Source organism: Dasypus novemcinctus, chromosome 4 (assembly GCF_030445035.2).
Source record: "Dasypus novemcinctus isolate mDasNov1 chromosome 4, mDasNov1.1.hap2, whole genome shotgun sequence".
In the NCBI taxonomy this organism is placed as follows: Eukaryota; Metazoa; Chordata; class Mammalia; order Cingulata; family Dasypodidae; genus Dasypus; species Dasypus novemcinctus.
The window spans coordinates 81,367,518-81,392,987 of NC_080676.1; the positions used below are offsets into that span (position 1 = coordinate 81,367,518).

The following is a 25,470-nucleotide window of genomic DNA, read 5'->3' on the forward strand; positions in this document are numbered from 1 at the left end:
AGAAAAGGAAATGTTCCGTGCTCTGTCTCGCTCTAAAATATATTCCAAATCTGGCCATCTTGCTCTATCATTTTTTCTACTGACCCAGGTCAGTCCATCATTGTTTCTCACCTGAATTAAAGCAGTAGTGTTTTTCTGAGAAGTTGTGAGTTTATGAAACCATGTATACCCTATAGGATTCTCATATATTGCCCCACACCAACACCTTACATTGTTTTGACACATTTAGTACAACTGATGAAAGAACATCATCTTAATACTCTTGCTGTCTCTAGTCCATAACTTACATTTGGTGTATTATTCCTACAAACCATACTATTATTAATACAATGTATTAGTATTGTATATTTGTTATATTTCATGAGAGACCATTCTCATATTTGTACTGTTAACTATCATTCACTCTGGGGTTGACTGTATATGGTCCCCTGCCTTGTACAATCCATCCAAAGTATACCCTCAATGGCTCTCAGTTTTATCACAGAGATGTGCTGTCATCAGCTCAGTTCATTTCAGAACATTTTAATTACTCCAAAAGGAAAACATCCCATTCCCTCTTTTACATCCCCATTATTGACCTTTAGCATTGATAAAGTACCATCTTTGCCATTGCTGTAAAAGTATTACAATATTACTGTTAACTGTAGTCTATACGTAACATTATTTATGTTTTTCCCTGTATCTCCAAATTCTTAATACCTTGTAGTGGAAGAACATTACTGTATTTGTACTATTAACTGCAGTCATCATCCACCACTGAAATAAAGCAGTAGCTTTTTAACTGATCTTGCCATATGATGGTATAGTCTCCACGTAGCAGCCTGAATGAAATAGAGGGAGTGGGTGTAGCTCAGTGGTTGAATGCCTGCTTCTGATATATGAGGTCCCAGGTTTAATCCCCACTACCTCCAAAAAAAAAAAAAAAAAATAGAATCATGGCATCCTTTTGCCTAAAATCCTGCTGTCGTGGCCATTTGAAAAAAAAAATCATCTAAATTCATCTTTTACTGCTCATTACTTTACTCCAGACACCCTAGCCTATTTGTTGCTTTTCAAACACACCAGACTTGTATTTTCCTGCCTTAGGGCCTTTGTGGTTGCATTTTCCTCTGCCGGGGACTCTCTGACTCCTCCCCTCCATCTTCTCATGGCTAGTACGTTTTTGTCTTTCAGCTCTCAGCTCAAATCTCTTCTCAAAGAGATCCCCTCTAACCATCCAATTTAAAGTGGGTCTGCACCTCCCTTTCCAGTTAATTATCATGATATATCACACTATTTTATTTCCTACCAGCAGTTACAATTTTGAAATGCTTTTATTTGTTTTCTTGTCTATTGTCCTTGTCCTCTCCCCATGACAAATTTATTAAAGATTTGGGTGTTGCTATATCAGGGTGACTAAAACAGAATAGAAGTTTATTTCCATTTTAAATAAAAGTTGGGTGGGTGATATGAGGCCAGAATGTTGTTTTGTCATTCCCAACGTGTTTCTTTTAAACCATGGTCCAGGGTAGCTCCAACTCTAGTCATTTACATCTGATTAGCAGAAAGAAGAAAGGAGAAAAAGGCAGCTCTTCTTAAAGGATATGGCCTGGAAGTTACACACATCTCTTCCCCTCACATCCCTTGGCTAGAAGTATTTTTTACAAGGGAGGCTGGGAAATGAACCGTTAGTTAGCCAGGAGTTAGTGCCTAGTTATATTTTACCATGATGGCAGAAGAGGCAACTAGTAAGTAGAAAGCAAGATCCATGAGAGTAGGAACCTTGTTTGTCTTTAGTACTTTATTTTCAGTATCAGACTACTTGATACTAGGTACTCTATAAATATTTATTTAATGAATTAATTGAGAAACTCAACTTTTCATTCTGGAAGGAAGACTATGGAAATTTATAGATCTTCTGACCTTCAAAATGAAAGTACATCCCAATTTTATTGGTTCCTGGGATATTGCTGCTAAAGACTTTTCATTTTTATTATTGCAGTTATATATTCAGACTTAGAACTAGAAGGAACCATAGACAGCATCCAGGTAATGCTATCATTTTATAAAAGAGATCAAATATAAGATATGTTTCTAAGTCAAGTTAGGGAGAAAGACAAAAATAAAATGGCATTTCATTTCCTAGCAACTAGTAAAGGGTTTAGATTAGCAGGTGTCTGATTAGATTAACATAAACTTGTATAAAAAGAAACCAAAAGCAGTAACTAGATGGGAAAGTCCAACTGTTCTACTAAATTTGACACTCATAAATATGGCATTTAGATTGATTATTCTTGCCATAATTCTATAGATTATGACTTGTTAACCCACAGCTATAGTCTCTACCCTTTATTACAATAAACTTTCAAAAAAAGGAGAATATATTCCGATAGTTAAAAATAGTGTTACAGAAAGTTGAAGCAATTTGTCATGAAAGGAGAAGTAGCAGATAGGTAGTCTCTTCAAGATCTCTCCAATTCCCATGGTCCATGAGTATTAGATGATCTGAAGAGGATCTTTTTAGGGGATAAACCTTTTCATGTAATAGTTCTAATTGGAAACACACTGTATTTCTTTCTGATGTAGTTATTTGTTTTTCTTACAGAATTTTCATCTCATTGATTATCACCTGGCAGCATTCATCACAGTGATGCTTGCAAGGAGGCTTGTATGGGCCCTCATCTTAGAGGTAACAGCTCAGTTACTGTATTCTATCACTAGCCAGAGTTACTTACTAGAATGGTTTGAGATTGAAAATATGAAATATCCAGATAGTACTTAAATATAATGATTAATTAACTTATTTACTCCCACATGAGCTGTGCTAATTTTTTTTTTTTTTTAAAAAGGTTTTCCTGCCATATGTTTAATGTGAAATATGTCAGGAGAACTGTTAGAGATCTCATTTGTCCAGTAAAGCTTTATTTTCAGCTTTCGATTTCTTCAGTACAATCTTTTTAATTTTAATAGAGTAAAAAATAGAATGAATTTCAAGTAACTATTAATATGAAGAATTGTTTTTACACATACATGTGTATCTAAAACTTTCTTTCAAATGACATTCAGTTGAAGTTATTTTTAAGTCATTTGTGGGGTCTGATAGCAAGAAGCATTTGAGTTTATTAAAACTTTGGAATTTTAAAAAGGAAACTTCAAAATTGGCATAGGATTAAGCTGAAGATTACAATCTATGTTTAGTGGGCAAAGGAGGAAAGAATTGGGACATTAAAATTATCTTTTTTTACTAAAAGTTGTTGATAGAGTTGGCTATTGGTATCATTGTTCATGTATTTGTAAACCTCAGTGAGTGAAGGCTGTGTACTTTCTTAAGACTTTGTTGTAACCCATGATTCCAAAAACAAAACAAAAAAAGTTAACTTGGCTAAAGTAACTAATAACTTTAATCTTGGGGTTCATAATTCAGTGAGAAATTGTAAATAAATATTGTTACTATAACCACAGATAACTGAGAGTCAATTTTTTTTTTCTAAAACATATATGGAAAGTCTTTGTGTATGTGCTCTAATTTTCAGGAAACTTATTTCTGTATAAGTACAGAGGATTTGGAGATATGAAACCTTGATCTGAAGGCCATTTGAAATTAGCTGAAAAACATTGGTAGAAGGATTATGTGTTTTTCACATGGGGTTGGCTGCCTATAACCTTTTCTCTCAGGTTGTTTAGGTAATAAAGATAGGTGTTTATTTTTGGATATATTGAGAAACTATGTTCTTTTGTTAGGAATTCAGTACAGTTTCATGCTTACCTCTGTTAACCAAGTCATGGAGTGATTTTGTGTCATCCTTTCAGTTACTTAGAAATGGCACTTGTTTTATGTTCAGTTAGTATGTCCACTAGTATGTAAAGCCCTTCAGAACTATAGCTTTTACTTTGGAGCCGCATGGACTAACTTGAGCAGGTGCCTTAGTTTTTCTTTTACTAATGCCCTAACAACAGTTTTGCAGCTTTTACATGGCCTTAGTTGGACATTATATTAGCTGTCTTCTAAAGAATCCTGTAATAATTACTGAGAACAGAATACTTAAGCTAAATTTAAACAGATTTCTAGTCAGAAACATAAACCTGTACCTTCATGCCAATCAGTAAGGTAATGCTTGCACATTTATGTCATGGAATAGCATAGTCTTTGAAAGATGAAAAAATTCTTTATGTATTGAACTCCAAAACATTAAGTAAAAAAAGGAAGATACAGAACAGTTTAATATAAGGCAGATGAAAGGAATGAAATATATTTGCTTATAGGAATAAATTATCTCTAGAAGGCTATACAAACATAACAGGTTGCCTAGTTGATGGCTAGAAGACAGACCCAGCAGGAAGGAAACTTTTCACTATAAACTCGCATATATTTTATATTTTGAACCACATGAATATATTACTTATTCAGAAATTAAAAATAAAAGCTGTAGGGGAGGGGAGCAGATGTAGCTCAAGCAGTTGAGTGCTTGCTTCCCACATATGAGAACCAAGGTTTGATCCTCAGTACCTGCTAAAAACAAAAACAAACGAAGAAACCAACTCAGGGAAGCTGATGTAGCTAAGTGATTGAGCACCATCTTCCCACATACAAGGTCCCCGTTTCAATTCCCAGTACCTCCTAAAAAACAAAACAAACGAAAAAAACCAGCTCCCATTGGGGACTGGATGTAGCCCAGTGGTTGAGAACCTGCTTCCCATGTACGAGGTCCTGGGTTCAATCTCCAGTACCTCCTTAAAAAAATAAGTAAAATAAAAATAAAACCTGTATTGTGATTCTCTTCCTAAAATATCTAATTTAGATGGGTAAGAATCTAGGTAAATAGATAGGTAAGTCCTCTTTCCTTCCCTTTCCTTCCCTTCTCTTTCCTTCCCTTTCCTTCTTCTCATTAAAATGTTTGCCACTTTTTTTTTTTTTTTGGGTTATATAACCCTGAGAAAGAACTGTCTTTTTTATAGAAAGGCTGGAGATAATTAATTTAGAAATCCCTCTCTAATTTAAAGGAATCCCTGTCTGAATAGACTCTTCCATGTACATTTCCTACGAGCAAGGATATTCACTTATGTAATCATCATAAGTTTAGTTATCAAGTTCAAGAAATTTAACATTGATGAAAAGCTTACAATACTTCCATGTACATTTCCTATGAATAAGGATATTCACTTGTGTAATCATCATAAGTGTAGTTATCAAGTTCAAGAAATTTCACATTGATAAAAAGCTTACAGTACTTCCATGTACATTTCCTATGAACAAGGATATTCACTTGTATAATCATCATAAGTGTAGTTATAAAGTTCAGGAAATTTAACATTGATACAATAGACTCTTTTTTCACCTCCAGAGCAGCTCTATTTCTATATTTGCTCCACAAGGCCAAAAATAATTCAGCTACTCTTTCACTAACCTGAAGCAGCTCTCTTTTTTAAATTCCTAAATAGAAAAATAGTACATTTTATTATAAAAAGCTCTTTATTCCTTCCCATGTACTTTTTTTTTTTTTATTTTTTTTTTATTTTTTATTTTTTTTAATTGACTTTGTAATAATATTACATTAAAAATATATATGTGAGGTCCCATTCAACCCCACCCCCCCCCACCCCTCCTCTCCCCCCCCAACAACACTCCCATGTACTTTTTTACCTTTCTGGGTTCTAACACTATTGTTTTAGAGGTTATAGAGACCTGCCATTTTCCCCTGCATTTTACTTATTTTCTCCACCAATTCATATGGAAAGAAAATGGCATTGCATAACTTCATGTTTAGACAAATATGTTTTCTTACTGAATTTAGTAAAAAATTTGGGGACTAAAGAATATTTGAACAGCTGTGATAAAAAGACTTAGAAGTGTTTATGCATTATTTCCATATTTGCAAAAGTTAAAGAAATTTTTATTTATATAAGGATTTGTCAAAGAAGATCTGATTAATTTTTGAAACTTCACTAATGTATTAAACATTTCAGCAAATAGATAAAGGTTGAGGATTCAAAGAAAAACAAAGGTCGTTGCTATTGAGGGCATTAGAGTCTAGTAGGGTGTAAGATAGGTAAATTAGTAGTTCTCCATCTTTGTGTACATAAAAATTGCCTTGTGAGTTGTTAAAATATAGGTTCCTTGACTCAAAATTTTGATTCCTTATACATCTGGGGAGAGAAGTAATTAGGAATTTGCATGTTCAATGAGCAGCCCAGGTGATTCTGTTCTAGGGACATACTTTGAGGAGCCCCAGTGTAAATAATTAGATGGTACAAACTTGAGGTCTGTGTGAGGTGCTCTGGGAATATAAGGAGGAAACAACTACCTGGGGAAGTCTGATCTCCAGAAAGGAGGAAGATGAGGTGTGATGGGCATTGTCTTCTTTTTTCTGTCCTTCTTTTTTTTTTTTTAGGAGGTACCGGGGATTGAACCCAGAACCTCGTACATGGGAAGCAGGCGCTCAATCACTGAGCTACATCTGCTCCCCATCTTTCCTTCATTTTTTAAGGTACAGTTTAGCTTCTACTAAACCTACTAAGTTCTTACTTGAGTCGCATTACTTTTGAATAAGATCATTTATAAAATGTTACTTTTGGGCTTCCAAACTTTCAGGCCACTAAGGCGGGTGCAGCATCTATGATTCACTACATGGTTCTGATATCAGCTTGCTTAATGCTGCTCACTTTGTGTGGATGGGTGCTTTGGACCCTCTTCATTCTCTTCCGAAGCCATTCAGTCCTCAATCTCCTTTTCCTTGGCTACCCGTGAGTACTCCTGTTTTACCATTTTATTAGTAAATTTTAAGAAAATATTTGGGTCATGTAAGAGGTAGTATAAAAGAGGAGAAAATGAAATTCTTCAGACATAAAACTGAAAGTTTAGAAAATTGAAAAATCAGTGGATAAGGTCACCATATAATTTATTTTCTAACCAGGAATACTTTTAATCCAATTTAGCATACTTGAATGGGACAACCAGACCAGAAGCATAGACCAGGATTGTCCCACAAAAACTGGAATGTATGGCAACTTTCGAATGGAGAGCATTTTAATCAGCTCTGCTTGCCAAATAAAGGACCCTATTGGGATAAATGGTTAATTTTAGCTGAATGGATTGGCTTAACCACTTTTATCCTCTTGGTCAAATCACTTCGATTGTTTGGGCTCTCACAGAGAATTATGTTATACTTAAGCCCTGTAGACTTGTTTTTTGACGGAGGAGGTAACATCTTATGAAAGATGTAAAACACACAACAAGGTTGAAAGAATTTTACATTGAACACGTGTGTAACCACCACCTAGATTCTACCCATTAATATTTTACTATAAATTCTTAACTCATGTCTTTCCATCTGTCCATCCATTCCTTTTGGCATCCATCAGTCCATCTTATTTTTGGTGCATTTCAAAATTAAATTGCAGTCCTTAATTTACTTCCCCCTAAATACTTCAGCATTTGCATGTCATTAACTAGATTTCAATATTTGTTTACAGTTTTTTCTTTCAACATAAAATTTACAATAAAATTCATCTGTCTTGAGTGTATTCACTGAGGTCTGATAAATACATAGACCTGTGTAAATGCATAGACCTGTGTAAGTCAGATTCCTGTCAAAATGGAGAACATTACCATTACCTCAGAAGGTTCCTAGGTGCCATTTTCTAAACCCCACATCGCACAGCCTCCGAAAGCAAACACTATGATTTTTTTCCACCATGGATTAGTTTGCCAGTTCTAGAACTTCACATAAATGGAATCATACAGTATATACACTTTTTGTAAGGCTTCTTTTACTCAGCTTAATGCTTTTAAGATTCATCCATGTAGTTTCAGTATTATTCCATACCACAGTTTGTTTATTCTGCTTATGGGCACTTAAACTGTTTCTAGTTATTGGCTATTAGAAATAAATCTTTTGTGAATATTTTTGTACAAGTCTTTCTTGTGATATGTTTTTATTCTCTTGGGTAAACATTTAGTAGTGGAATTGCTAGGTCATAGAGTAGGAGTGTACTTAGTTTAATAATAATTTATCCGATTCTTTTAAAGAGATTGTACCATTTTATCCTCCAACCAATTTTGTGAGAGTTCTGGTTGCTCCACATCTTTGCATCTTTGCCAGCATTTGATGTTCCCCATGTCTTTTTTTTTTTTTTTTTAACTGCTCTGGTGGGTATGTAGTGGTATCTCATTGTACATATTGGTTTATTAAACAAACTTCTTTGAATAGTTTAACTTGTATACATTTGGCTAATACTTTCTTCATGGAATGTTAATAGAAAGCTACCATTTACTAATTTTTTATGTGCTAAGTGCTTATAAACGTCGCCTCACTAAATCATCACAGTTATCCAGGAGGTAGTACAAGAGAGGTCCAAAATAATGGTGGCATTAAAAGATTAGAAGTTTATTCCTCTCTCATGCACAGTGTGAGCGTAAGTCATCTTGAGCATTTCTGGCAGCTCCACAATGTCAGGGATGTAGGTTCCTCTCTTTGTGTTCCACCCTTTCTAGCAGGATAGATTGGGAGGGGGAGAGAATGACCCAGAAGTTGCACTTATCACTTCATCCCACTTCCCATCAACCAGAACTTAATTTAAAAGCCATATGTAGCACATGAAAAGATGCTCAATATCATGAGCTACCAGAGAAATGCAAGTCAAAACCACAATGAGATTCCATTTCTCACCCATTAGAACGACTGCTATTTTAAAAAAAAACAAAAAACACCACAAACCAGAAAATAACAAGGGTTGGAGAGGATGCAGAGAAATAGAGACACTCAGTCATTGCTGGTGGCAATGTAAACTGGTGCAGCTGCTGTGGAAGACAGTTTGGCAGTTCTTCAGAAAGCTAAATATAAGATTACCATATGACCCAGCAATCCTACTACTAGGTATATACCCAAAGAAAAAGCAGAGACTCGAACAGATATTTGTACACTGATGCTCATAGTGTCTATATTCACAATTGCAAAAAAATAGAAGCAACCCAAGTGTCTTTAGCAACCAGTTAATGGATAAATAAAATGTGATATATACATACAATGAAATATCATTTAGCCATAAAAAAGGAATGATGTCCTACTACGTGTGACAACGTGGATGAACTTTGAAGACATCATTTGAGTGAAATAAACCAGACACAAAAGGACAAATATTGCATGATCTCACTGATTTGAAACAATCATAGTAAGCAAACTCACAGAGTCAGAACCTAAAATATAGGTTACCAGGGGATGGAGTGGGGATAGGAAATAGGAAGTCAAAGCTTACAATTAAAATGTACAGGGCTGCTATTTGGAATGATAGAAATATTTTGGTATTGGATGGTGGTGGTGGTAGCACAGCATTGTGAATATAACAGCACTGAAATATATATCTGAATGTGATTTTAAAAGGAAATGTTAGATTGTGTGTATGGTAACAGCATGAAACTTAAAAAAAATCCATGGAGCTCCACTACACAGTGAACCCAGGCCATTGTTAGTATTAATAGTAAAATTATTAAAAAGTGCTGTCATCAATTGTAAAATGTTCCACACCAGTACAAGGTATAAATAATTGGGTGGCATATAGGAATCCTGAATTTTATGCAATTGTCTTATAAACCCACAACTTCTAACAAAAGGGGAAAAAGTCATATGTAGCCATAAGAGAAGCTGGGAAATTAAGTCTTTAGTTGGGCAACCATGTGCCCAACTAAAAAATCTGTTGCTATTGAAGAGTAGGCGAATAGTGTGGCTTTTGGTGAACAATTAGCAGGTTGAGATGTAGCAAAAATAGGTTAAGAGATTAAGAAACTTCCCATTGCCAGACATTTAGTAAGTGAGAAAGACTCAGGTCCTTCTGATTCCAGAGCCCTTGTCTAAACCATTATTCTGTAATCTGTAGTTCTGTAAGTGTGGTTCCTAGAACAGCAGCATCAGCCTCATCAGGAAACTTGTTGGAAATAGAAGTTCTCAGAATCTACCCCAGACCTACTGAATCAGAAATCTGTATTTTATTAAGCCCTTCAGGTGATTGTAATGTGCATTCAAGTTTGAAAACAACTCCTTTTTACCATTTATGGTACTTAATGTAAGCTTGAATTTATATGAGTAGTCATGTAGTATAAAATTAAGGCATGATCAAGGATTGTACAGGCAAGAATGACAGAAAGAGTCTATTGGTTATACTATGGTAGGTCTGATTATATTGTCAATTTAAACAATTTTTTAAGGTACTCACCAACTGAAATAATTAATATTACTTTTTTCCTACAAAGTGAATTTTCTGTGTTATAAGCATCACTTTTTATACTCAGAATTCTTATAAGGTATATTTTTACATCAGTTATTTCTATATTTCTATATTAATATTTCAGCTGAGTTGAAAACAAATTGTGATTTTTGTTATTGTATTTATCAAAATAATAGCTGGTTGAATCAATTAGAAGGTTAACCATATCTGATTCAAAAGGCTAGTCAGGGCACATATAAGATAATTATCATCAAAATGGTTAGCAACTATTTTCATTTTAGTTTGTTTTTGTTTTTTTTATTAACTTTATTTTTAAAGACATTTTAGATTACAGAAAAGTTACATTGAAAATATAGGGGAGTCCCATATACCCCGTCCCTCCCCTTCTCACATTTACCCCTATTAATAGCCTCTACGTTAGTGTTGTACATTTGTTAAAGTTGATGAACAATACTGAAGCATTTCTCCTAACTATGGTTTGTAGTTTCATTATGGTTTACACTTTGCACCACACAATTTTATAGGTTTTGACAAAATGTTTAAGGGCCTGTATCCATCACTGCAGTATCATGCAGAAGAATTCCAATGCCCTAAAAATGCCCTGTGTTCCACCTGTTCTTCCCTCTTCCTCCCCTCAGAGCCTCTGCTAACCACTTTATATCAGTGGTACAAGTTCTTCTGTTAGTACAATAATAATAAGTCTACTTTGGTCCATAGTTAAATTCCCCCCTTATGTTTGTTCAATCCCCACTTTTGAGGATTTGGGGGTGGTGATGCTCATTCTGCTTCAGATTGAGAGGGGGATCATTTTAGTTTAGATATCTAAAGAAGCTTACTTATTCTGAAGATTCACTACACCCCATAAAACAATGAAATAGGCATGTAGTATAAACAAAATTTTGGTTTAATTTGATTACCTTCTTTCCTATTAAAGTTTTATAACTTTTATCTAAACTTCAGTTTAAAAATTAAGTACCTATTTATTTTGCATGTGTCCAGGGTCAGGTGGAAGGTAGGAGACTTTATCTTACCTGGGTTTGGTTATATATCTTGTGATTTGCTGTCATTTTAGGCAACTGGGACAACTCAGCACTGTTCCATGTGTCTCTCATCTAGCAGGCTAGCCTGACATGGTAACCTGAAAATGCCAGAGCTGCAAGAGAGCAAGTTCCAACATTACAAGCCTCTTTTGTACTTCTGATTGCAGCATGTCTGCTAACATCATATTGGCCAAAACAAACCTCATATGAGGGGTCGGACAGGTCATTTCACCGACAGAGCAAAGGCTCAGCAGTTACATATCAGAGGGTGAGAATAAAGAACAGATAAAGAATTGTGACCATCGTCACAATCTGCCACAAACCCCAACTTCTTACCCTCACTCCTACATGTATAGTTTGTGTTTCAGCAATATTGAACTTTTTGCAACCTTCTCTGGCCTTAAAATATCTTTTTGTTATTTTCCATATTAGAGTTTATGTCAGTGGAGCAGCCATCTTCTCTGTAATACCTACGTCACAATGTACAGGTTACTTAATGAGGACTTGGGGAAGTGTTTAGGAAAATTTTAAGACACTAAAGGGAATTTTTAAATTTGAATGTGGTTAAAGGGAAAATTTGGTGTTGTGTATATGTTACTAAAATAAAAATTACAAAAAGGAAGTCTATAGAACTGTATAAAAAGAGACAGTGGTGAACCTTAAGGTGATGTTAATAATAGGGTAGTATATGGGAACTCTGTAATTTGGGCATGACTTTTCTGTAAATCTACAGCTTCTCTAATAATAATTTTTAAAAATATTTAGTTTTTCCCTTAAACAAAAAGTTATCAAAAGTCTAAAAAATATGTGTCAAGTATGTTCTATCTACTATCCTAGGCACCAAAAATACAGCAGTGAATTAAGCAGACTAAAATCTCTGCCTCACAGACCTTAAATTGTAGTGGGGAGAGGGCTGGGAGGTACGTAGTGAGGGTTGGGGTGGTGAGTTCTGTGGAGAAAAATAAGCAGGAAACGGAGACTAAGCATACCTCTGTGGGGGGAAGGAATGGGGGGACGATATAATGGGGAGGCAGAAGAACCCTCACTAAGAAAAAGACATTCAAGGCGAGGGGCAGGCCATGCAAAAATTACCAGATGTGAACAAAGATGTGTGCAGGAGTATGCTTATCCCATTGCTATTTAAAGCAGAGAAAATAAGAAACAGACTAAGTGTCCAACAAAAGAGAAATAGCTAAATTATGGTATATCTATATGAGAATATTATAGCATCTTTAAAAATTTTTACAGAAAAATACTTAATGACATGATGCTCATTGTGTGCATATATATATATTTAAAAAGCAGCAAGATACAAAGCAACCTCTACCGTATGAGGCCAACATGTAAAAAAAAGTATAAAATCTATTTTTACACATTATGTCATTGTAATATTCTGTCATTTCCTACTCTATAACAAATTGTATGTAGCTTTTGTGGAAAGAAATTAAGGCCGTTTCCAAATAATGAATTTACCGTCAGCAAATATCCCTTTGAGTTATGTTCACTCTGGTGACTCATGACATTTTATTGACATCTTTACAAGATTTGATCTTAAGTGACATCTGAGGTCTCATTTTCATATTAATCTTTTTTACAGGTTTGGTGTTTATGTTCCTCTCTGCTGTTTCCACCAGGATAGTAGAGCTCATCTTCTTCTCACAGACTATAACTATGTGGTTCAGCATCAGGCAGTAGAGGAAAGTGCCTCAACTGTGGGTGGCCTGGCCAAATCCAAAGACTTCCTCTCCATATTGTTGGAGTCTCTAAAAGAACAGTTTAATAATACCACACCATTCCCCACCCATAGCTGCCCCCTATCTCCAGACCTCATACGCAATGAAGTAGAATGTCTGAAAGCAGATTTCAACCACAGAATCAAGGAAGTTCTCTTCAACTCCCTCTTCAGTGCCTACTATGTTGCATTTCTCCCCCTGTGTTTTGTGAAGGTAAATGGTTGTCTTGCCTTTATGTGCTTCCTAGATTTGTGTGTCAGTTACATAAATTGGGTGTTTCTTATTTAATCCCCCTTTTCTCTGTCTCCCCTTTGGCAGCCTGGATGGTGGAGTTCGGCTGCATCTGGAGTGCTCTAATACCGCTCCTGGTTGGCGGATAGGTATTTCCATATATGTGATGCACCTGTGGTGGTCCCTTATTTTTTCTTTTTTTCTTTTTTTTTTTAATTTTTAAAAATTTTTGTTAAACCTAGGGAGAATGAAAATTGTACACATAATAGAATGAGTATGTAGTAGCTTAAGAGGACCAATGAGTCAATAACATAGCTTTTTGTAGTTGATCTTAACACAGTTATCAAGAGTTTCCTTAAATTTAACCATTCTCTCTAAATTTCAATTTACTTCAATACAAAAGAAAAATGATTCTGGTTATCACTTGAGCACGAAATCTTTTGGGACATTTTAGTGCTCTTCCTTCACCCATTCAGAAGCACTTCAGCAGCCGGAGTGGTCATTCCCAGAGAGCACTCACATCAAGAAAAGAAGCACTTAAAATATAATTACCTCTCCCTTCCAGCCCTAACTTATACAGCTAGAAAGTCAGGCTGAAGGATTTTGGAGGACTCTGCTCTTGAACTTCCTGCACAGATAGCAGGACAACCAGTGCATGTGTGACTCAGTGTGGCATTTGTCTACAGGGCGCCTGTCCCTACCTCCACTGCTTGCCAATGTGTGGTTCATCTCTCTCTCTCCTAATCTCTTCCAGAGTACCCAGTACTATGACATGCGCTGGTCATGTGAGCATCTCATTATGGTGTGGATCAATGCTTTCGTAATGCTTACCACACAACTGCTCCCGTCCAAATACTGTGATTTGCTACATAAATCAGCCACTCACCTCGGCAAGTGGCAGAAGCTGGAACATGGGTCCTACAACAATGTTCCACAACACATGTGAGTAGGCTAGAGGGTAAAACCATGTAACACATTTTTTACATGCCGCTGATCGTGTTTGTTTGCTTTGTATGTCTATTTGCTTTGTATGTCATTCTTGTTCTTGGCTTTGAACATTTAATTTTTAGTTTTTTTCCACATGGATGCTTGCCATCACTCTAAAATGAACACAGAGGACATTAACTCATCTCCACCACCATCCCCAGCCCCACTTTAAATCCCTCCTACTCTGCAACTGCCCAGTCACTGTGGAGTGTGTAATTTGTCTCCCAAGCTAAATCTTTGAGTTAAATCTTTCAGTCTTAACTCTTTAGCCAAATTCAAAAAGTCATGATATATTTTAAATTGTTTTTAGAGGACTTTAAGATTCATCTTTTCATCTTCATTGCCACAGCTAAATAGTTGCTAACTAATCATTTTGTACTTGGACAGTTGGAATTTGCTTCTCTCTTCCCTGTCCAATAAATGCAATTCATTTCAGTAATTTTCCTTGCCTGCACTTTTTTTTTTTTTACTATTTTTCCTTTTCTTCCTGAACTTTCTACTGAATATTTTTCTGTTTCTCACATATTTAAGTAAAAATTGCCCCTGACTGTGAGTTCCTCCAAGTGTTCCTCTCAATGTCCCCTCATCAGTCATTTCTCTGCATGGTCCCTATGATCCAAAATGTCTAACTTTAGAATTCTTCCGTTTCTTTCATTTCTATGCCCTTCATCATAACCTTTCTTTCAGTTCTGGACCATCTTCATCTTCCTCCCTTTTGTAATTTGAACATTTCACAAATTTCATCACCTAGAAATTCTTTCTTAATTAAGTCGGACAGATTGAGGTGACCTTCCCTTCCCCTCTCCCCCTCAGAGTCTCCCTTCAATTATCTGCCTTGATGTCTGATACAGATTAGCACAGGCCTTCAAGCCCAGGAACTGAAAGAGATTGGGCCAGGCTGAAAAGAAACCTGACTGTGGGCAAAGGACAAATTTCAATAAAAATTGAATATACAATCCACAGTACTAGTACTGTACATCTTCAGGCTACTGATGGCACATGGCCATGAGGTGTATCATCACTTTAATGCTGGTAAGTGTGAGCAAGACCGGCGGAACATTTTCTGAACTGGGAAAGCTTCAGGGTACTAGAATTTTTTTTAAAAACATATCTAAAATGCTGTCCCAGTTCTTATCCCAGAAAACTAACCTTTCTAAAATCAGGAAGAAGTAAATTAACTTAGATTTTTTTTTTAAAGCTTACTCTGGACATCCCTATTCCCCACCCCAACTCCATTACATTGATACCAGAAAAAATGAAGCTTCTTCATCCCTAACTTCTTTTCCCTAAAGAAACCTCTATAAAAATAAACCAAGAAAGCAGTATAAAGAAAATTCTGTGTGTCAGAACCTCGTGTGTCTGTGTTCTACTGTATAGCTTCTCACATCAGGTATTTGAAGTATGTGATAAATAAAAAACTGATTTTCTGTTGTTTGGGGGGATGTAACTTTGTGGTAAATGTCATGCTAGTTTGACAAGCATTAATTTCTCCACTACTCATATTGCCATCAGCTTTTTCTTGTTTGTTCCCTCTAGCATTTCCACCAGTAGACTCTGTTCACTTGGGATTGAGATGACAGCCCACCTACTCATGCACTATTTTCTGACTTATTGGTGCCATACTTGCATATTTTTTTTCTGCTTATTTTCTTAAGCCTTTTAATTAAGTCCTTCAACACTGAGTTAATACCACTTTTGCTACTTCCCTCTACTCTATAGCATTGATGTTATATCAGTAAATCCTTTCTTATTCCTTCCAATTTGATCATGCAAATTACTGCATTTTCAGATTCAGGCACATAAAGCCTTGAATACTGAATCCTTTCCATAGAAATAAAGCTTGCCTTGCCAGACATTATCTTATCTGTAATTGCTAATACGATAATATTGCATTTCTCTCTCCCTTAGTTGGTCAGAAAATACAATATGGCCTCAAGGCGTGCTGGTGCGACATAGCCGATGTTTATATAGAGCCATGGGGCCTTACAACGTGGCAGTGCCTTCAGACGTATCCCATGCCCGCTTTTATGCAAGTATCGCTCATTTATTTTCAAACATAAGTTTAGGGGTGTTAGAAGGACATTCTACAATATTTCAGCTCATATTATGTGCCTCAGTTTCCTTATCTATAAAATGGATGTTGTGAGGATTAGAAATAAGTATAAGCTCCTAGCATAGCATATAGCACATACTAGGAAATTAACACATGGTAGTTATTACTACTACTATAGCAATATTCCCTGTCCTTTGGAAATGTTTTCTGAAAGCAGTTTGAAGATCATATGCCATTATCCCAGCTTCAAGAGCTTGGCTGCTTTCTCTGATTACATTGGAATTTGTTGAATCTATCATTACTTGAAACAAGTACACAATTATTTAGACTTGATTTTACCATTGTAAAATTTTTATTTGTAATAATTTGTTTTAGTGGTATCCTTAAGAGATATTGTTATTTGTGTATCTTTAAGCAGTATTTAATATAGTAACAATGTGATGGCTTTATTTATTTATTTACTTACTTATTTTGGTATTTTTCGTATTATTCTCTTCCTAAAATACCTTGACTTCCCCTTTGGAAGTCAGACAAATGCAATGATCTGTAGGCTACCTTTTGCATTTTTATTAGCAGTAAAAGGAAAAAAGTCTTAAAAGTTAAAAAGGGAAAAAACAACAACAGATAGCCATTAAACCCAGCCTCTATCCCATTTGAATTTATACCTTGGATTATGTTCTATTTGACCTTTCCATTGTACAGAAATTCTCTCTCTAGGATTAATGGAGATCATATCCTTTAAAAAAAAAAAAAAAAACTTCTTTTTTTTAAGATACTTGAATCTTTCTATCCATGCCTTCTCTTTTTTATCTTCCTTCCAACATATCTAACACTATCCCAGTTCCCCAGTTCCCCAGTTCCCCAATTGCTTGTGAGAGTACATAGACTTTGTGGTTCTGCAGGAGTTTGTTACTAAGGGGCCTTTCAGTTAGATACTGGGAGCTTGTGTCAGGGCAGGATGCTTGTGAATACCATGGTGGGTGAAGGGCAGGGGTAGGTAAGGTTGGGAGGACCCTGGGGAGGCTGAAAGACCCTGGACTGAGGAAAGTACAAGCATCTCCCAGACTCCAGATCAGATTACTTTAAGATGAAAATGTGGACCTAAGTCATGGTTACAGAAACATGTGCTTTCTGCATAGAATGTTTTATTCAGCCAGCTGAATTCCATAGGCCATTAATGATTTCTTTTGACTGTCGCTGTCAGCCTGAAATCTACAATTACCAAATATTTTATTCAACTTTTCTGCTTTTAGACAGCTGATGAATCGGGTGGAACTCATAGAGGAAGGACTAGGCAAGTTAACTTAATGATTTTGCATGACCAAATACTTAAATCAGTGCTTCTCAAAGCATGGCCTTTAGCCCAGCCAACATACGAATCACCTGTCTCACTCTTTAAACAGTGACTCCATGAATTTCTGGAGGACCCCAGAGAAGTTGAAGCTTTTGAGATGATTCTTAGACACTCTGAAGTTTGTGAGCACTCGATTTAAAATATGCCTTTACCTATATCTGTTAGAATGAAAAGCCTGCCCTCTTCTTTTTACTCATTTGGTATATGGCTTATTGGCATATTTAATTATAGATCTTGCCATGGAATCTGAAATTCTCTTTGAGTCTTTTTCAGAACATTAATTCTAAGCCAGTTTTACACATAATATTGCTGGATATCATGTAATAAAATTCAAATTAAACATTTTGTTCCTCCAGAGGAAGGATCCTGGGAACTTGGGTACCTTTCAGAGCTGTTATAATTTGGCTTCATTCTTAGGTTGAGCCCTGAGGTCCACATTCCCTATTAATTAGTTCTTTCAGATCTGATATACTACTGTCGCTTCAATTTGTCTTCATGTAATTTAGAACTAGACTGGTTAGGCTGAATTGTTAATGTCCAAACTACAGCGTATATCTTTCAATTTATCATGCCTTTTTATTAGTAAACCAGGATTTAAACCCTTAGAATGAAGAGTTTGGTGGGAGTGAAAACATCATTAAGCCCAGATTTTAGCTAAATTCTAATTGACTTTATTTTTCCTTTCTTCTTCTTGTCCATTGTGTACCTAACTTCTCAGTATCCAAAAAAGTAAATGATTAATTAATTAACAGCAAGAAGTATTAATATATGGTATAGAGGATTTGCTTTGGTGACCATGTGAGTTAACTGAAGCAAAAGGAAAAGTCAAGAAATTGTTGTATTAATTGTATTACCCTACTCCCACCCTCCCCAATACCTGTTTTTGTACAGCCCACAAGCTAAGACCGATTTTACATTTTTAAACAGTTATGTTTTAAATGGTTATATAGCTGCTTACATCATATCCTCAATTTTTGCCTCTTGACCTGCAAAGCCTATACTGTTTCCTATTTGGTCACTTGTTCAACCCTTGCCTTAGACAAATATACTTTTGGTTATCTCAGATAAAAATATATGTCTAAAATGTAATATAAGGGAAATCCTGTAGGCAAAGTTCTTTGGGGCATAATGCCTTTTCATGTTTCATAGGCATTGAGAGAAAATTATTTCATTATTCTTTGAGTAAAAAGGAGAAAGCTTTGGGTCTCTACAGCAAGAAATAGCCTAATTAATAATTCAGTAAGTTGATCTAAAAAAAAATAAGTAGGTTTATTTGTTACTGCATATAGCACCTATAAATATGAAATTATTTTGGAGAAATAAATGTAAGAATAACTGTAGTCTTTGCCTTTCTATGAAATAATACTTGGCTTTTTAACTTCCTTACAGTTCCTTTTTCATCGTCCATTAAGGCTGTTAAATCTCCTTATCCTTATTGAGGGCAGTGTCGTCTTCTACCAGCTCTATTCCTTGCTGCGGTCGGAAAAGTGGAACCACACGCTTTCCATGGCGCTCATCCTCTTCTGCAACTACTATGTTTTATTTAAGCTCCTCCGGGACAGAATAGTATTAGACAGGGCATATTCTTACCCACTCAACAGTTATGAACTCAAGGCAAACTAATCTGCCTCTCAACAATGAGGGAGAACTCAGATAAAAATATTTTCATACGTTCTATTTTTTTCTTGCAATTTTTATAAATATTTAAGATATTTTATATTTTGTATACTATTATGTTCTGAAAGATGGGAAGGGTAAGGGATATTAAATGTATCCATAAACAAGGTGATGTGATCTTTCATGTGTTAGTAATTTGAATATATATATATATGAGTAAATTGAATATATATATATATATATATATGAGAGGTATGACACTCTAGTAAAAAGATTGATTTGTTTGTATGGCTCTGGAATAACTTGTTCATTTTTGGACACATCTCATATATCACTTGACTCAGTACCTTTATGTGTCTGTTTTCCTTGTTAGTTCTCAGCAGGCCTTATTGCTAAAGAAAGGGAGTCAGTGGAGCTGCCTGCCCAGCACCCATTTTCTTTCTCTTCGGCTGGCTAACAGAGTTATTGTATATACCTTGGGGAAAGCCTGGATTAAAGTCCTGGGTTCTCCTTGTTGCCTCTTAGAAAGCATTTCTGAGATAGGGACTCAGCTGGTCATCTGCGCTACCCTATGACATTTAAATACACTTTTGAATAACCTATCTCATGGAGGCTCAGGATATTGCTGTCACTTTCCCTATTCTGTACCTCTTTTAGCTCCAAATATTTTCCTTTTACTGTTAGCCTTTCAAAATAATACTTCTCAGGACATAAAGTCTTTAGAGTGCTCACACTCATGAGGGAGATGGTGTATGGACAGGTCAGTGGAAAAACAGACGGCAAATGCCATGTCATCTGGAGTATGGACAGGTTAAAGATACCTAGTAGCAAAAAGAATGGGTTAATCCAAAGCCAAACTGTTTCGGGTACAGGCTAGCAACAATCCACCTATAAGGATGTTATGTTTGGAGATGTGAGGGGAAGTAAAGTAGAAGTTATTGACTTGTCTTCAGAGACTTTCATCTGTACCCTAAATATGCATTTTTAATTTCACACCCCAGAACCTTCAGTCAGTGTTCTTGGGAGGTGATATATTTAGTCCACTGATGTTGCCACTAGTTATCAAAACTTCTGAGGGTTTGTCCTGAGAGCCTGAAATATTTTCCCTTTATGTTTTTTGTGCTTCATATGGTTTTTTAAACTGAAGTTTTGGGTTAGAGAAGATGTGGCATATGAAATAAAAATACCAGTCATGTAGTTTATAAACTGGCTCTGAAAGCAGTTCTTGCAGAGCAGTTCCCAACAGGTTGTCGGCAATGGCAGCATGGTGAAGAGTGGGTTTGTATGTAAGTACCCAAGATGGCCACATTTATGTTTAAATTAGCCATGGTTTCCTTAAATATTTTGATGTGAATTCCTTGGGGTTTTTTTAAATTACATTACTTGGCATTTGGTCTGAATCTATTGAACCATTCAACAAATATATATTGAGGACCAGCACTAAATTAACATTGGGATTGTAGCAAGGAAAGAAATGTAGAAAGCAATATGAAGGCCGAAACCTCATATAGCTTACACTGTAGGGTGCAGGGGGTGCAGAATGTGCAATAAGTACATTCTTATGGTTCCTAGTAGCAGTAAGTACACTAGAGTAAATAAATCAGGACGAAGAAGTAGAAAGGGCTAGGAATGGAACTGCATGAGTTGCTGCAGAGGCCAGGTGAAGCAACTATATAAACAGCTTTGGGGTGAAGTCCATACTACGATAACAGGAAAAGCAGTGTTTTGTATGCTCTATACATCTTTTAAAAAATATATTAAAAAAAAAAAAAAAAGCAGTGCCCTGAGGAAGGAGTAAGTTTGGTATATTAGAAGAACAGCAAGAAAACCACTGTATTAGCTGTTTTTGTAAAGTGGTTTATTGGGGATAAGGAGAGCAGGGAAGCTGCCATCTTCTTTTTTTCTTTCCTTAGGATCTTAGAGATAATTTCATTAGCAAACATTTTGATGTGATTACCTGACAGCTAAGAGCAAAGTGGTGGCATCGGCACAGGAAGTCTCATAAAAGTGGCCCCAACTTGGCTCTAAAATTGAAAAGTAACCCAGATAACCCTGATTAGAAATAATAGACTAGTTTTGTAAGCTGACTTGAGTTCCCCATTCTGGCCTGACCTGTCTTAGGTGATAAATCCTAAAAGAAAGTAGAACAGGAGGACCGGAGGGTAGGCTAACTAAACAAATGAGTGAATAGAAGAAATAAAAGTTAATTTTGGCTAATGGAATTACAAGTGTCCCAACCCCCCCTTCCATGTGGCAACATAAAGGGCATAATACCCATCAGTTAAACTTGCTCCTACCCATTTTGGCTGTTCTTTGTAGGTGCCGTGTTCAGATAGGGGAGAGAAAAATTCTCTAGTTAACCTGTATCCTATTACAGATCATGTAAAAGCAGGGACACTATTCTTTTAGTGATGGTACAAATGCATACCATCAAAGAATGGCCTTTTTTGTTATTGTTTATATGTTGAGAAATTAAAAGGTGCGTGGAAAGAATGGTGTAGCAAGAGATCAGTAGGGTGAGGTTGGGATACCACTTGTCTGGATGGCCTTAAGGTGTATAAATGTTTCAAGAGTAGAAGAGGGTAGCTCACAGGCATGAGCATAATGGGAATGTTCCTCATTATTCTGTATAATTTGATTCCATGTTTATATTCTCTAAGCCTTCTTTCCTTCCCATCCTCCCCCCCCCCCCCATTAATCACCACCGCTGTCACCCACCCATTTTTACGTAGCAGGCAGTTATGTGCCAGACACTGCTGGGTGCTGGAAATAGTAATGTTCAGAGTTCATAAGGCAGACGGTTTTAACACAGGATGTTCAATAATAGAAATATGAACAAGGTACAGTGGTCATGCAGAGAAGGGAGTCATCTACTTTGCTTTGTGAGGATGGAAGCTGTATGCACTGTTAGAGAAGGCTTCGCTGAAGCAGTGGCTCAAGATGCATTTTGAAGGGAGTGTGTGTAGCTCAAGTAGTTGAGTACCTGTTTACCACATAGGAGGTTCAATTCGTGCTACCTACTTAGAAGTATTTTGAAGGAGGACTCAGAGTTTACCACATAGATAGTGAAGGGATGGGTCATGCAGTGGTAACAGGATATACAAAAACTCAAGAAGTGGATTTGCACTAGGCTTTAAAAAAAACTAGTTCAATAATGCTAGAAAGCTAGGTAAGGGACTTAAATTCCATATTAAGGGGTTAGGGTTCTTGTTACCTTGTAGGCCAGCAGTTCTCAGAAGGATGATCTGGACACTATCAGATCTAAGTCAGAATCTCTTTTTGTTTTTTTTAAGATCTATTTTTTTATTTAATTTTCTCCCCTTCCCTGTGCCTCCCCACTCCCCAGTTGTCTGCTCTCTGTGTGTTCTCTGTCTGCTTGTATTCTTTTGGGCACTGGGAATCTGTGTCTCTTTGTTGCGTCATCTTGCTGCATCAGCTCTCCATGTGTGCAGTGCCACCTTGGACAGGCTGCAGTTTTTTCACACTGGGTGGCTCTCCTTACGTGTGGGGCTCCCTTATATGGGCGACATCCCTGCGTGGCATGGCACTCCTTGCGCACATCAGCACTGCAAGTGGGCCAGCTCATTACACGGGTTAGGAGGCCCTGGGTTTGAACCGTGACCCCATGTGATAGGCAGATGCTCTAGCCGTTGAGCCAAATCCGCTTCTAAGTCAGAATCTTCAGTGTGAAACCCAATACTATATTTTTTTCACAAGCACCCCAAATAATTCTTAGAAATGTAGAAGTCTGAGAACTTACGTAGAAAGAGGACAGCCAATAAAAGATTTTAAACAGAGAATAAGTGGACTTATGATCCAAAGGGTTCTCACATCTAAGTTCTCAAAGTGTAATTCCTGGACCTGCAGCAGCAGCATCACCTGGGAACTTTGCAGAAATGGAAATTTTGGGGCCCTACTCCAAACCTACTAAGAATGAAAGTGGAGCCCAGAAATCTTTTTTAACAAGCTCTCCAGGTCTTACACCACTTTGGCAGCAGTTTGGAGGAAGATCTTGGAGCTGGGGGGATGTAAGACTTTAAGGTTGGGACACCTGTTAAAAACATCAACCATTTAAAAGTTGGTGCAGGAGAAAAGGATTTGGGGATGGATGATAGAAGAACCACAGGCATAAATAAAGTAACGGGATGTATGTGGAGTGAAAAGAGAAGGAATGGCAGAATTCTGGCAAATAACATTTAAAGGATAGAGGAAAAAGAAGCTTTCACATGAACAAGACTGAAAGTCCAAGAGAGGAGACAAATCAGGAAAGCTTAAATAAAGAAAGGAATGACCAACAGCATTAAACAAAAATATAAAAGAGACTTTGTGACTCTTAGGTTTGGTTATTAGGTCATTGGTGGCTTTAGTTAGCAAGAGGAATTTTAGAGTAGCAATGTGGGTAGAAGTGAAGTTGCAGTTGGTCAGGAGTGAACTGGAATGAAGAAGTAGAAATTGAACACTTAAGACTTTCAAGAACCTGGACTTTGGAAAGAGGCAAAAGTGGGCAGAGTTGAGGGGTTTTGTTTTGTTTTGTTTAAAGTAGAAGAGATTTTAACATGTTTATATGTTGGGGGACTGAAACCCAAAGAGGGAGAGACCACACTAACAAGAATGAGAGAATAATGGATGGGAGAAAGTTGATAAAGCAGTCACTTTGGAACCAGGTAGAGTTACTGCCCTTGGGAAGAGGAAGAGTATCTCTAAAAGAGGAGGGAAGAAGGCGCATACATATAAGGGTAAGAGGACGTGGTAGTGGGAGATGGAAAAAACACATCTGAGTGTAAACTTTTGGTGAAGCAAGAAACAATTATGCTTATTTGGGAAGTGATTCATCTAGAGGCATTTAGAGACAGACACAGTAAAAGGGCAGAGAAGATGGGTCCTGGTCCTAGGTTGCAGCTTTGCTATGCAGGTATGGCTGAAGGACTAGTGGTCATGAGAGTTAATGGTTCTGGTGAGAATAGATGAGATGATGCACCTTGGGGATCTGGAAAGGCTAGGGAAGGAAGAATGAAGTCCAACAGGGGTACTGTCAAAAGAAGTAGGGGGAGCCAGGCATTAATAATCTTGAGCAAATAGAAGGAATAAGAGATCAAGATTAAGACACGTTTCTAGGAAAGTAATATATAAATTTAAGATCACAGTATTCTGAGTTATGAAATGGTCCAGTGTGTAACCTTAGGAGCAAATGGCCAAAACTGAGTAGTGGTGATTGCAGTAAGCAATTGCTCCAGTGATGTTGGGTGAATTCTCCTCATGAACATCAATGTCATCCAGGATGATGCTGTAACATGAGGTAGGGAGGAACAGGGAGACTGGGAAATCATGCTCTGACTACATCATGGCCGCAAGGAATCCTAAAAGTTAAAATAATTGATGCTATAAATGTTGGTAATAAGGGATTTTTGTATGAGATGGGAAGAAGTGAGTGGTGTAGAAGCAGAAGTGGAACACCAGAATGGTTCCCTGCACCTTCCTGACTTTTGTAGTCTGTGGAACATGTGAGAATGTGCAGCCTCTTGTGCAGGAATAGAAGTGTTCTCAGGGGACTGTCAAATTTTATTGAAGTCCAGAAAGTGGAGGTAACATTTAAGGAAGAGTCCAGGGCTGCAGGAGCATTTATAAGGAAAAAAGGACTCCAGAGAAACTGTAGGAAGGGTTGAAAGTGAGGGAACTCCCATGTGTGTTGTGTAGGTGGAAGGGAAGGGATGGGGGGGTTTCAGAGAAAAGAAACTTAAGAGTGTGGGAATTGGGGAGTATATAGGAGAAAAAGGCACTTAGGGCAGTAATGAAGGGTGATAGGAGAGGAGCAGGCCTTGAGTGATGTTTGGTATTAAATAGAATATTGTGGCAAATGGTAGTGTTTTTACCCCCTTGGCAATATTTCTCACTGCAAATATCATTAGGTTGTGTGATTGTTCTTTTAAGGATCAGTCATGACTCAGTGAGTGCCTATCCCCCTTTTTTTTAGATAATATATGCCAGAATAGCAAACATTGTCTTTCACTCAAATAAAAAAATGGTCCTCCTTGATTGATTTAAGTAATACGAAACTGAGAGTTCACATTTGTGCATGTGGACCCACATGACTCCTTAAGCTAAGGAGTTTTAAGAAGCAAAGAGCTTTTTTCATCTTATTTTCCATTACAGCATCCATCCATTTATACTTGGCATCTTATGTGACATGACTGTGCAATAACAATAAAATTACTGAAGCAAATCATCAGGACTTTTTGCTGAGATCAAACTCTGAAGTAA

At 36.7% G+C, this 25,470-nt stretch overlaps 1 protein-coding gene across 12 annotated transcripts in view; it reads left to right on the forward strand.

The window, feature by feature from the left end:
* The window catches only part of TMEM39A (transmembrane protein 39A), a 37,426-nt gene extending 17,926 nt beyond the window's left edge, over positions 1–19,500 (forward strand). For 4 of the 12 annotated variants that reach the window (XM_071214775.1, XM_071214776.1, XM_058295781.2 and 1 more), the window contains 6 exons: positions 2,585–2,668; positions 6,569–6,720; positions 12,835–13,183; positions 13,956–14,143; positions 16,097–16,217; positions 18,985–19,500. In XM_071214775.1, the coding sequence (XP_071070876.1) occupies positions 2,585–2,668; positions 6,569–6,720; positions 12,835–13,183; positions 13,956–14,143; positions 16,097–16,217; positions 18,985–19,218 (1,128 nt within the window). In that variant the 3' untranslated portion in view covers positions 19,219–19,500. Of the gene's footprint in view, positions 1–2,584; positions 2,669–6,368; positions 6,465–6,568; positions 6,721–12,834; positions 13,184–13,955; positions 14,144–15,001; positions 15,221–16,096; positions 16,222–17,498; positions 17,718–18,984 lie in introns of those variants that run through there. The other 8 variants (XM_058295777.2, XM_071214774.1, XM_058295779.2 and 5 more) reach the window with 5 other exon arrangements.
* Positions 19,501–25,470: the final 5,970 nt, after the last annotated feature.